The sequence below is a fragment of the Candoia aspera genome, chromosome 12 (assembly GCF_035149785.1).
Source record: "Candoia aspera isolate rCanAsp1 chromosome 12, rCanAsp1.hap2, whole genome shotgun sequence".
In the NCBI taxonomy this organism is placed as follows: Eukaryota; Metazoa; Chordata; class Lepidosauria; order Squamata; family Boidae; genus Candoia; species Candoia aspera.
Genome location: NC_086164.1, coordinates 21,587,244 through 21,600,045, shown reverse-complemented (window position 1 = coordinate 21,600,045; position 12,802 = coordinate 21,587,244). Strand labels below are relative to the sequence as shown.

The window sequence follows — 12,802 nt, the reverse complement described above, 5'->3', positions numbered from 1 at the left end:
CGAAGCCGAGGAAGCTCTGGAGTTGGCGCCTGTTACGGGGGTGTTCCCAGTTCACCACCACCTCGACTTTTGCGGGGTCCATACCTATGCCTTCCCTGGAGATTCGGTACCCCAGGTAGTCTAGGCGTGCTTTGTGGAATTCGCACTTTGAGGGTTTGGCATAGAGTTTCGCCTGTTTTAGCTTGTTGAGGACTTGTCTGACTAGGGTCACGTGTTCCTCGTGCGTTTTGGAGTAGATAAGGATGTCGTCTATGTAGACCAGGACCCCTTTGAACAGGTGCTCATGCAGAACCTCATTAATGAGCTGCATGAATACCCCTGGGGCCCCTGCTAGTCCGAATGGCAGCACTTTGTACTGAAAGGCGCCTAGGGGGCAGTTGAACGCCGTTTTCCATTTGTCCCCCTCCCTGATTCGGATTCGGTAGTACGCCTCGCGCAGGTCCAGCTTGGAGAATACTCTGCCCGTGGACAGGTGGGCGAGCATGTCTTTTACGAGGGGTAAGGGGTATTTATTGGATAGGGAAGCTGCATTGAGGCCCCGGTAGTCGGTGCAGAGCCGTAGGGTGCTGTCCTTTTTCTCTCGAAATAGGACGGGTGCTCCGACCGGTGAGCATGCCGGCTCTATGAATCCCCTCTCTAGGTTTTTGTCGATGAACTCCCGGAGGGTTGCCATCTCCTTCGGGGTCATCGAGTAAATCTTCGGCCTAGGTAGGGGGACATCGGGCAGCAGGTCAATCCTGCAGTCCGTCTTGCGGTGGGGGGGTAGTTGATCAGCTTCCGCCTCTCCGAAGACCTCTGAGAATTCAGTGTATTGCTCCGGTAGGTCTTCTGGTGTGGTTGTGTTGTCCTGGGTTGCCACCTCTGCTTGTCCTACCGTGGGGTTGGTCCTGCCCGCTGGAACTGGCGCCCGGTACTCGCCGTCATCGAATCGGAAGGTGCGGGTCGCCCAGTCGATGCGCGGGTTGTTTGTTGCGAGCCATGGTATCCCCAAGACTACGATGGGCCGTCCTATGTGGGTTACCACGAATGATGTTCGTTCGGTGTGGGTACCCATTTGTAGGGTAACCGGCTCGGTCTGCATCGTGGCTGGTGTCCCTCCCGCTGTTGAGCCGTCCAGCTGGTGAAATGCCAGCGGCGTGGGGAGGGGGAGGCAGCGTAGGGCGAGTTTTGCGACTATGTCGGGGTGGATCAGGTTTTTCGAGCACCCCGAGTCCACTAGTGCCGCGGCCGTGGTGGCTCCGTTGCTCCCAGAGAGCTTGATTGCCGCCATTATTACGGCGTTTTCACCGCTCTGTCGAAGTGGTCCGCGCCTCTGTCCCACCACCTGCCTCGCGGCGCATTTCAGGGCAGGCGGGGAGCGTTTCCCGCCGGCTGGTCTGGGTCTACGGCATCCTCTCCCCCCCAGTAAGCATCCCAGCCTTCGTCCGGTGTCGCTGTGGCTCCGGTCATTCAGCGGTGGGGGGGTGCCGGCGGGTTAGTTGGTTTAAGGTTAGGTTTCGGTGCGGGTTTAGGAGCGCTCGCTGGGGTTCGGTTGGAGAAGCAATCTGCCGTTTTGTGCCCCATTTTCCCACACCTCCTGCAGGGCCCGCGAGTGAATTTCTTCCTTGGGTATGTGGGACCGGCCGTCCCCACGTGTGGCGCGGATACCTTTGGGTAGGTGTTGGTTTTGTCTTCTGTCGTTGCCATTAGGAAGGTGTGGTGCGCGTGTTCTGCTTTCCCCGCGAGGTGGATCCAGCTGTGCAGAGTCTCCGGATCGTCCCGGTAGAGGGCCCATTGAAGTACTTCGTGGTTGAGCCCCCTTTTAAACATTTCTAGCAGGGTGGTCTCGGACCAGTCGTTGATCTTCCCTGCTAGAGCTTTAAATTCGAGGGCGTAGTCTGGGACAGTGCGTGCACCCTGTTTGAGGCTTTGGAATGCGCTTTTAGCCCTCTCTTTGGCTAGTGGGTCCTCAAAGTAGCGCCTCATCTCAGTAATGAAAGCATGGAAGTCAGAGAGGGCGGGGGAGTTGGACTCGTACATTTGGATGTACCAGTCCGCCGCCCGGTCTTGTAGTTTGATCGCCACGGCTGCGATCTTGTCCGCTTTGGAGTTAAAGGAGTGTCCGTGCCGCCCCATGAACTCCCTGGCGTTCGTAATGAAGAACGACAGTTTCGCGGGGTTCCCGTCGAAGAAAATGGGGAAGTCCTTTGGGGCCCGGGCGTTCTGTGAGTCCCCTCCTCTCGCTTCCCGACTCCTGGCTTCGTCCGCTTGGGCCGCTTGTTGATTCGCATTCGGCCCATGGGGGAGCGACGACCCGCTCGGGGTGTGGGCCTGCACAGGAACGTCATTGGGCGGCGCCGGGGACATCAGCGATTGCAGCATGGTCCTGAGGTCCTGTAGCTGGGCCTCCATGGCCGCGAGTCTGGCTTGAGTTTCCCCGTCCGAAATCCGCGCCGCAGCTGGGGTCGGGTCTGTCGGGGTGTCCGCCGGGTTGAGCCGCTGGTGGGGTTCAGGCAGTCCCGTCCGCTGGTCCACTTCCTCCATTTGGGGGTGCGTCGGCTGGGTTGCCTCTCCGTCCTCCACCGTGCTTGCTGCAGTTGGGCTGTTGCTCCACGCCTGTGGCTGGGGTGCGATGTGGAGCGGGGGGGTCTCTGCTGGTCTCGGGAGGTATGTTGCTCCCTCCCGTGGCCGGGTCGCCTCCGCCGCCATCTCCCTCTGGGGTTGGAGCTGAGGCTCGGTGTGGGCCGGGCGGGTGTCCGTGGCTCCTGGGGTCCGCGGTGCCTCTGGCCTCGATCGGTCCTCCTCCGCTTCTTGCCGTGCGGTTCGGCCGCTTTGGCCACGACGCGTCGGCCTCATTGCTCGTGGTCTTCTCGCCATCTATTCCTCCCGCGGCTCGTTGTCCGGTGGGGCTCGGCGAGGCTGAGTTTGTGACTCTCAGCTTTATGTCATGCACTGCCTACCGCAGAGTAAAACACTGACGCTGATTCATGCGAGAGCAGGTTCAGGTTTATTTCTTACATAGTAACAGTTGCGAAAAAAAAGCTGAGAGTGAGGAGAGCGCGCCGGTGCGGGGTTTAAATACCCCACGCCGGTCAGCGCCCCCTCACCCTGGGTTACGTCATCCCCCCTTTGTCCTGCATGCTGTCTTGCCGGTAGGTGAAGGGTTGCGAGGCCCCAGCGGGTGCCCCGGGATCGCCCATCATCGGTTTCCTCATTCAGCTGGTGATTGCTGTCAGCTGGGCGATCTCCGTTGCGCTTGTGCTAACAGCTTGGGTGTGCCTCGCGATCCGCCTATCCTTTGTCCTTTCTTCTCTCTCTTTTGTGTTTTGATGGCTGCCTGCTCCAGCTAGGGTCTGTGGTTTTTGTTGTGCGTGTTATGCTTATCTTGAGCCCCTTCCTCTGTTTCCTCGTTATTGTCATTTGTGCCATTGTGCTGATGTCTTCAGCTCAACGGCACTCATGACACACTGCCCCAGACAGACCCAGTGCACAATTTGGGGGTCCTCCTGGACTCACGACTCATGTTGAAGGAACTGGTGGCAGTCGTCGTTAGGAGGCCTTTGCTCAACTTTGTGTTGTGCACCAATTGTGCCCTTTCCTTGATCAGAAAGCCCTTCTTTCAGTCACTCGCCCTGGTCATTTCCCATATGGACTACCGCAATGTGCTCTACATGGGGCTACCCTTGAAAAGTATCTGAAAGCTGTAGCTGGTGCAGAATGCAGCAGCATGGGCATTTATGAGCGCCTCTAAGGCTGTGCATGTATCACCTCTTCTGCGCAAGCTGCATTGGGTGCCGGTGTGCTTCTGGGTCCAATTCAAGGTATTGCTTATAACCTTTAAACACTTCATGGCATGGACCCAGGTTACTTGAGGAACCAACTTACATCAACCCATCCCACCTGGTCTGGCAGGAAGGGCATGCTGCGGACCCCATTGGCTAAAGAATTCCAACTGGTGGGGTTGAGGAGGAGAACCTTTTCTGCCATTCCCCCCACCCTGTGGAACATCCTTGCCCCCTGAGGTGAGGTTGGCCTCCGCTCTTCTGGCCTTCAGGAAAAATGTTAAGACCTGACTCTGCCAACTAGTTTGGGGATCCAGGAGTGATGGGCAGCCCCAGGGGTGGTTTGTGGCTTAAGACGCTCTCTCTGCCTTTTCATTTCCCTGTTTTATCTTCTATTTTTTGATAATGGTTTTTATAACTTTTATTTGTAAGCTGCCCGGAGTCACTTTTATAGTGAGATCAGGGGGTGTATAAATTTATTAAATGAATAATAATCACACTGTGGTGTAAGAGAATCCATGACCACATCCCCAAGTGCAGAGATGATAAACACAGGAAAGCCTTTGCCACCATGGAGATTTCAACATTTTTAATTTCAGGAAGGTCTCATGGCTCTTCAGCTTGGCATGTGGCAAAGGATTCTGAGGTAAGTTGATGCAAGGCTGGGGCTAGCCTGTAGCCACTGTGCTTGCTGTGAATGGAGGGCCTGCCACAGAACACCCCCCCCCCCATTGTCAGCTCTTCAAGGTAAGCAAGTCAGGAAACAGACAGCACAAGAAACACTAGTCCTCTTGATATAAGCTATAACAGCGGAATTTTGAAAGCCTGATTGCTTTTTGCTTACTGTCCCTCTTATACTAAAGAGAGTCAAGGCAAGGCAGTTGTGAGTTTCTTTCTCACCCCTCCCTGTTTTCTCAGGCTAAGTTCCTATTTTCCTAATGGCTGCCAATATTTTCTTCAAAGCCATCTCCATACTTCTCCGTGCTTGTACCCCATTCAGCACTGGTAGTCCAAAGAGTGTGAAGAGGCAGGAGCCATACCCAGCTGAAGCTGCTGGTCATCCAATACCCGAAGCAGCCAGAGGACTACAACCACTTTCAAGAAACTTTTCTTATGTTGATTGGGGATGGTGGGAGTTGTCCTGAACCCTGTTTAAAATCCTTCCATTTGGGGAAGGTTGCTGAGAAGGGTAGGAAATAGGTTTGCCCACAAAGCTGTCCAGCTGTAGTTTTAAGAGTTTGCCATACCACAGTGTTCTGTGGGTGGTGAAGAATGTGCCCATCATTAAATTTTATGCAAGTTATATTGAGAACCACCCCTGGAAAGCAGCCTTGGCACCTCATAGCAACCGATTTAGCAGAAAATTAGGCAATTCTTTTTTTTTTTAGGGTGCTAAACAAGGTCCTGAAAAAGTGACTACCTGTAGAGATGCAAGAGAGAGATGAAAGAGAGTTGCCTAGGGAAAAGAGGCTGAAACGTTTTTTAAATCCAGAGCAATGAAACAACATTGGGATGCCAATAAGGCAGATGCCTCCCTGATTCACTGGAGTATAAGACAGCTGAGGAGGTATAGCCCAACTAGATGGGGAAGATTCCAGTTTGGTCTAGGGGTTAGGGCACCAGGCTAGAATCCAGGAGACAGTGAGTTCTAGTCCCGCCTCAGGCATGAAAGCTAGCTGGGTGACCTTGGGCCAGTCATTCTCTCTCAGCCCAACCCACCTCACAGGGTGGTTGTTGTGGGGAAAAGACGAGGAGGAAGGAGTATTAGATATGTTTGCCGCCTTGAGTTATTTGTAAAAATAATAAAGGTGGAATAGAAAATTTAAAAAAAATTAAAAATTAAGATTCTGTTATTGTAGCCAATCTCAACAAAGTAGTTTTAGCCTTCCTGGGAGTTGATTTTCTGCTCTGGTGTACCTGGTGAGGCAGACGCTGACTCAGAATTGCTGCTATGACCTTCTGCTCAGTAATATCTTTCAGTGAAATGCTGGTATAGAGAGCAGACTTGCACCTCAAAGGATTCCCCCCCACCCCCATATGATCCTTGATGACTAAACTGCTATTCTTGGTGATGTTCTTAAAAGCAATTCTACAGGGTAACTTACTTACTGATCAGATTGATACCCTGCCACAACCGCAAATGGACTCGCAATAGCTACCAAATTCTGCATTTAATTTTGTAGGTTTTATTTTGATAAAAGGTTCCTTATGGCTCCTGTGAAGCTGGACAGCCTTACCCAGGGAAGCACTCTCCACAGGTGGCATCAGAGGTTGCACTGCAGTTGGATTTCTGGGACCGGTGATAAGTGTGCAAGAGAGACAGGATCTACAGCCATGATGTCCCCAGCTGTCCTTAAACCTCCTGGGTGGGCATGGAGCGCACTGAACATTTCTCCCTTCCCCATAACCACACTCCTGCAAGAGAGCCACATACCCAAGACTGTTGTTCTGTTTACACATACAGAAAAACCACTGCAGAAAGAGAACTGGTTTATATGAAGGAGCTTTCATATATGAAATGCCATGAACTACCTTTTCCTCGTATTCCGGTGAAAGTAACTTAGCTCCAAAAATCTCACAAAATCTGTTCATCATTACCAAACTGTGTGGCACACCCAGGTTTTTCTTTTCTACCTCAGTTCACTGTTGTCTTTTCCTCTGGCTAAAAATACCCACCACCACAACCATTTGCCCCTATCACTGTATTCTCAGCAAATATAACATCTAGGTAAAGGTAAAGGTTTCCCTTGACGTAAAGTCCAGTCGAATCCGACTCTAGGGGGCGGTGCTCATCTCCGTTTCAAAGCCTTGGAGCCAGCGTTGTCATAGACACTTCCGGGTCATGACTCACGGAACGCCGTTACCTTCCCGCCGAAGCGGTACCAATTAATCTACTCACATTTGCATGTTTTCGAACTGCTTGGTGAGCAGGAGCTGGGACGAGCAACGGGAGCTCACCCCGCCGCGCGGTTTCGAACCGCCGACCTTCCGATCGACAGCTCAGCGGTTTAACCCGCAGCGCCACCGCATCCCATCCAAATATAACATCTAAACCTCATTTAAAGCTAAAGAATTTTGGGGAAAAATCTAGTCTTCCTTTCAAGTAAACACAATATATGTACTTTTGGAGAGAGCTATCATGCAAAGATGAGCCTGTGGCTCATCCCACAAACTAAAAATGTCAGAGAAAAACTTTTGATTCTAATATGCATGCCAATTTGCAAAAAAAAACAAACCAGAGCAACAGTTTAATTTGTAAAATGCCTGACTGGTGTAACTTGAAATAAAATGGGTTCTTAAGTTGAAGACTATGATAATAAATTCCTGCAGTGGAATCAAAGAGTTTCCTCTGCAAACTCTACTGGAGCGTGAATGTCTGAAAAGATGCAACAGGCACATCTTCACATTACCTTGGAAAGTTCAAATCCAGGACCACACTCCTTGCAGGCACTGCATTTGCCATGATTCACTATCCTGGCATTCCACTGGGTTTGCAACAGATTGTGACAGAAGAGCCTGATAGAAAAAAGAATCAGAAGAGCCAGCATGGCACAGCATCTCAACCAGGAAGAGAGTGTGACAATTATCTCCCAACTAACCCTTCCCCAACACAAGAGACTGAGCAAGATGAAATTACTACAGTTTTTTAAACAATTATTTGTGTTAACATCATGTGATTAAGTGATGGTCATTGACTGCAATAGAGATTGTACCTAACGGGTTAAGAATCTAGCAGATTTAAAAGCAACATACCTGAAGAATTTCTGAGAAAATTGTTTTTATCCAGACAGGCATGAAAATATCTTACATTTTTGTATATGTGTGTGTGCATGCACATGCAGTACTATACAAAGTACACTTTGTACAAGGGAAGAGACCAGACGAAAAAATAAGCTTCTTTGGTTCCAAGTAGCTGCCAGGCAACATATATACAGAGCTGCTAGATTAGCCTGCACCGGGAACCTAATTTAAGGATAATCTGATCTTCAGTTTGCATCTTTTGATGAGAGGCTCTACCAGTGCTTTCTGCTGAATTTCTGTTGAATCTGCTCAGAAACTTATGATGAGCTATTTTAACTGCTATTAGCAGCTTCACTGTTCGTTTTCATGGTGTTCATGAATTGCGGTTTCAATGTGCAGGACTGAATTGGTGCAGTTATATTCAGGCAGCAGGGATTCATAATGCAGATACAGAGTGCAGGTCGGAGCATCTATCTTGGCACAGATTAACCCCCAGCTCTAGAGTCCCAGTGCCCACTGAAGCTGCCTGCTGGAGCTTTCATTTTATTCCTCCTCCTATCTCAAACCATGGATTGTTGCTGGCCCTGATTGCTCTTGGCATTGATTCTTGCTTCTTTCCTGGAGGCAGCTGCTGAAGGCTCAGTTCTCACGTCTGGTTTGCTTTCATTGCTGTTTCAGATATGAATTTGTAATACTGAAATATTTTAACAGCACTGCTATTTAACACATAGTAATGTTGACAGTATATCGTGAAGCTCTGATATGAATTCCTTATGGCTTTTTTTGTTTGATATATTTTATATTGGCTAAGACCACAATGTACCTTTTGGTAGTTACATTACATTGGCTGTTCTGATGCTGTGATGATTACCTGAAAAAGACTGCCACTCAGAGCCATTTTGGAGCAGAACGGCACAGAAACCATCACTTTATTACTAACCGAGTAACTTAAAAAATGAAATCTTCTATTGGTTACTTCAGAGGAAAAAAAGTGCAGGGGACCTTCAAAGGCTGAGGGGTGGCAAGGGGGCAGCTCTCCTCCTCAAACGAGCTGTGATGCCCAGATTCCTATCTTTTTAAGAAAGCTAGTCTCCTGCTCCAGCTACAGGAAAAAATTAAATCTCTCTTCAGCTTGTTTTGTAAGAAAAGCCTATTTTGTGTTTATATACTTTAGCCACTGAAGGAAGTCCTAGGAAAGACTGGAAAAGACTGGAAAAGTTCCTAGTTTGTTTGTTTAAATTCATTGGCCACCCAACTCCAGTGGGCTCTGGGTGGCATACAAAGCTAGCAAAAAATAAAAACAGCAACAAACATTGAATCACACAAACAGCCCAGGCTAAAATAAACTTTCTTTTTTTTTTAACCTTTCAATCACGTCTGATTCTCGGAGACTGCCTGGACATGTCCCTGCAGTTTTCTTGGCAAGGTTTTTCAGAAGTGGTTTGCCATTGCCTCCTTCCTAGGGCTTAGAGAAAGTGATTGGCCCCAGGTCACTCAGCTGGCTTCATGCCCAAGGGACTAGAACTCACAGTCTCCCGGTTTCTAGCCTGGTGCCTTAACCACTACACCAAACTGGCTCTCAAATAATCATCTATATAATCTAATAGACAGCAAAAACAACAACACAGAACAGGGGCCATTGAACAAATAATAAATATCAATCCCAGGTCTGGGATCAAACCCAGGTTTTCAAGACTTTCCGGAACCCCAGGCAAGAGGGCACTCTCCTTATCTCTGGGGGGATGCTGTCCCAGAGGGTGCGGGCTGAGACACAGAAGGCATGCTCCCCTGGTCCCACAAGATGGCAATGTTTAATGGAGGGGACTGGAGTGCACCCACTCTGTTGGATCATACTGGGTGGGCAGAAACAGACAAGCGGTCTCTCAGGTATCCAGGCCCTCTGCCACACAGGGCTTGATAGGTGACAACCAGCACCTTGAACTGCCCCCGGAAGCCAATTGGCAGCCAATGCAGCTCATATACTAGTGGTGACACATGGGCACACCGAGAGGCGCCCATTACTGCTTGTGCTGCTGCATTTTGAACCAGCTGTAGCTTCCGGGTGGTCTTCAAGGGCAGCCCCACGTAGAGTGCATTGCAATAATCCAATTGTGAGGTGACCAGGGCATGAGTGACTGTCTGAAGGGCCTCTCAATTGAGGAAAGGGTGCAAGTGGTGCATGAGATGAGCCTGTGCAAAGGCCCTCCTGGCCACAGCTGCCACCTGCTCTTCAAGAAGTAGCTGCAAGTCCAGAAGGACCCCCAAGTTGTACACCAGTCTTGACTGGGGAAGTGCAGCCCATCCAAGGTGAAAGACGGTAACATCCCCGACCTAGGGGGTCCAAACAGCCACAGCCACTCAGTCTTGTTAGGACTGAACCGAAGTCTGTTCTGCCCCATCCAGTCCCGAACAGCTCCCAGACACTGGGTCAATACACTGACAGCTTCAGCTGTGTCACTTGGGGCAGAGATGTAAAGTTGGGTATCAATCAGTACACTGATGATACCGTAACCTGAACTGGCAGATGACCTCACCAGTAGATACGTAGATATTGAACAAGAGAGGGGAGACCGTCGAGCTCTGAGGCACCCACATGTGAGGGGCCGCGATGTGATCTCTTTCCTCCATCAAGACTGACTGAGGAAGGAGGCGAACCACTGAAGCATAGTGCCTCCCACTCCTAACCCCCATAGCTGGTCCAGAAGGATACTGTTGTTGACTGTATCAAAAGCCACTGAGAGATCGAGGAGCACCAGGATGGATGCACCACTCCCAACCCATCTCCGCCAAAGGCCATCAGCAAGCATGACCAAAGCTGTCTCTGTGCTGCACCCTGGCCTGAAGACAGACTGAAACAGGTCTAGATAATCAGTTTGCTCCAAGATCCTCTGTAGCTGTCATTCAACTTTTCCACAACCTTCCCCAGAAGGGGAGATTGGAAACTGGCCAATAATTCTCCAACAGAGAAGGGTCCAGTGATGACCTCTTGAGGATGAGGCATACCACCATCTTCAAGACTGGTGGGACCACCCCCTCTCAAAGAGACTGAAACTGCATGAACCCATCCCATGGTCACCTCCCGGGCTGCTTTAATAACCCAGGAGGGGCCAGGATCTAATAAACAGGTGGCTGGACTGACAGACAAAAGGACTTTGTCCACTTCCTTGGGCTCAAAGTCCAGATATCATCAGAAGACTGTTCCCTGGGCAACTCATTCGGACTTTCCTAGTCGGAGTCCAACCCCGAGCGAATCTGAGCAATTTTGTCTGCCAGATAGCATGAAAATTACTCAGAATGGCCCTGGAGATAATCCTGCCGCCCAGGCCTCCCCCATAGGGAGTGTGTCACCCTGAACAGGGCCTCTGGGTGGCTATCGGCAAGCATAATAAGGGTGGAGAAATAGCGATGTTTCATTGCTACAGTGTAGGCCCAAATATGGGCTCTTACTTGTGTTCAGTCAGATTCACTATTTGGCTTTCTCCAACAGCACTCTAGGTGTCACTTCTCATGTTTCATCTCTTGGAGCACCTTGGAAAACCAAGGAGCACTCTGAGATCGGTACACAGAGAGATGCCACATAGGAGCAATCTGGTCCAGGGCCTCCACCACATGCCTATTCCTTTTCTTTCCTTTTTTAAAATAACAGATGATTGTGACTTCATAAATCCAGGATGTTGGTATGTTGTGACTAAATTGTAGTGTATCTATCAATAGTACAGGATCTTTGTGGAGTAGTTTTGAATATTTATCTAGTTCCTGCCCATCTTTCCTCTTGCTTCTCATCTCCACCGGAGCAATATAGAAAAGAATGCTTTCTCGTCTTCTAAGGAACCGATATATTACTTAAGAGAGCAGAATCTAAGCATGTACTACTCCCTCTAACTAGATCATGTACTCTTACACTGTCAATCCAAACTAGGGAATTGTTTATTTATTAGGCCTTTTCCTTCAAAATAATGCTCAAAGCAGCCTGCAAATCTGGGAACTACCTTTTAACTGACCAGTAGCAGTTCTCTCTCATCAGAATTAAGCATCAGTTTGCTTCCCTTCATCCCATAAAAAGATGGCAGAGGATAATCCACTCTCAAGTGACACTGTTATGTTACCAGAGGTTTATCTGTACCTGCCAGCTAGTTGCTATCAGCCCAGCTGCAGTGAATGACGATTTCAACTTTTCGAACTCAAGATTTCCCGCTCAGTCGAACAGCATACTTTCAATGCAGCTGGTGATTTGTGTTCCCTCTGGAGAGGAGAATCAGGAAAGTCATGTGTTCTCATGAATCAAAAGAAAAATGAGAACTTGCGCTGTTTGCCACACTGCCCAAAACGGAGTGCATTGCGAAGGTACAAACAATGGGAACGTTAACGACAGCATTCTTTTCGCATAGCCATGAGAGTCAGAATTGACATATTTGGGAATCAGGAAAACCACCTGTTTCAGGACTCTATCTCTGTCATGTTACCAATTCCCTTCAGCCCAGCTGCAGCGAATGCAGAATTCTACTACTGAAGCTAAAGTTTGCTGCTCAAAGACCCTATTTGAAAAGCAGCTGGTGATTCATGTCTTTGTGGTAGGGAGAATGAGGAAAACCATGTCTTTTCATGAATCTATCTCTGTCTTAAAAGAAATCCATGGAGGACATGAGAACATTCGGTATTTGCCTCCTTGCCCAAATTGGAGGGCATTCCCAGGAGAGTTCAGAATTGACACCTAAATGCAGTCGATGCCACTAGGGCAACATCATAGATAGGACTCATGGTACCAAGTCCTATCAGCCCAGCTGCAGCGAATGCACAATTCAACTTTTGGAACTAAAGTTTGCCACTCATTGAAAGACCCTATTTTATAAGCAGCTGGTGATTCATGTTCTTTGTGGTAGGGAGAATGAGGAAAACCATGTCTTTTCATGAATCTATCTCTGTCTTAAAAGAAATCCATGGAAGAAATGAGAAGAATCAGTATTTGCCCCATTGCGCATCCTGGAGTGCATTCCCATGAGAGTTCAGAATTGACATCTAACTGCAGTCTATGCCACTAGGGCAACATCATAGATAGGACTCATGTCTTGTGTAGCAGTAATAAACACTAGAGACCTTCTCCTCGTCAGTGTGATTTCTGACTGTTAGGACACACGCTGAGACAAGGAATAGATCTCTAGTGTTTTATTACTGCTATGTTAGACAGAAAATCCTAACAAACTGAAGAAGCGTGGGAAAACCCAGACAGATAAACCCCAAAAGTCAAGGCTGGTGTGTTCTGTGTCTCTTTTAATGGCTGCTCAACTCCTCACTACTATGCC

General features: G+C 49.0%; 1 protein-coding gene across 1 annotated transcript in view; it reads right to left on the bottom strand.

Moving 5' to 3' along the window:
• The window catches only part of EDA2R (ectodysplasin A2 receptor), a 30,436-nt gene extending 20,306 nt beyond the window's left edge, over nucleotides 1–10,130 (bottom strand). Inside the window, 5 exon segments of the mRNA XM_063313775.1 lie at nucleotides 5,991–6,062; nucleotides 6,065–6,176; nucleotides 7,172–7,246; nucleotides 9,357–9,484; nucleotides 10,037–10,130. Coding sequence (XP_063169845.1) covers nucleotides 5,991–6,062; nucleotides 6,065–6,176; nucleotides 7,172–7,246; nucleotides 9,357–9,484; nucleotides 10,037–10,130 — 481 coding nt within the window.
• Nucleotides 10,131–12,802: the final 2,672 nt, after the last annotated feature.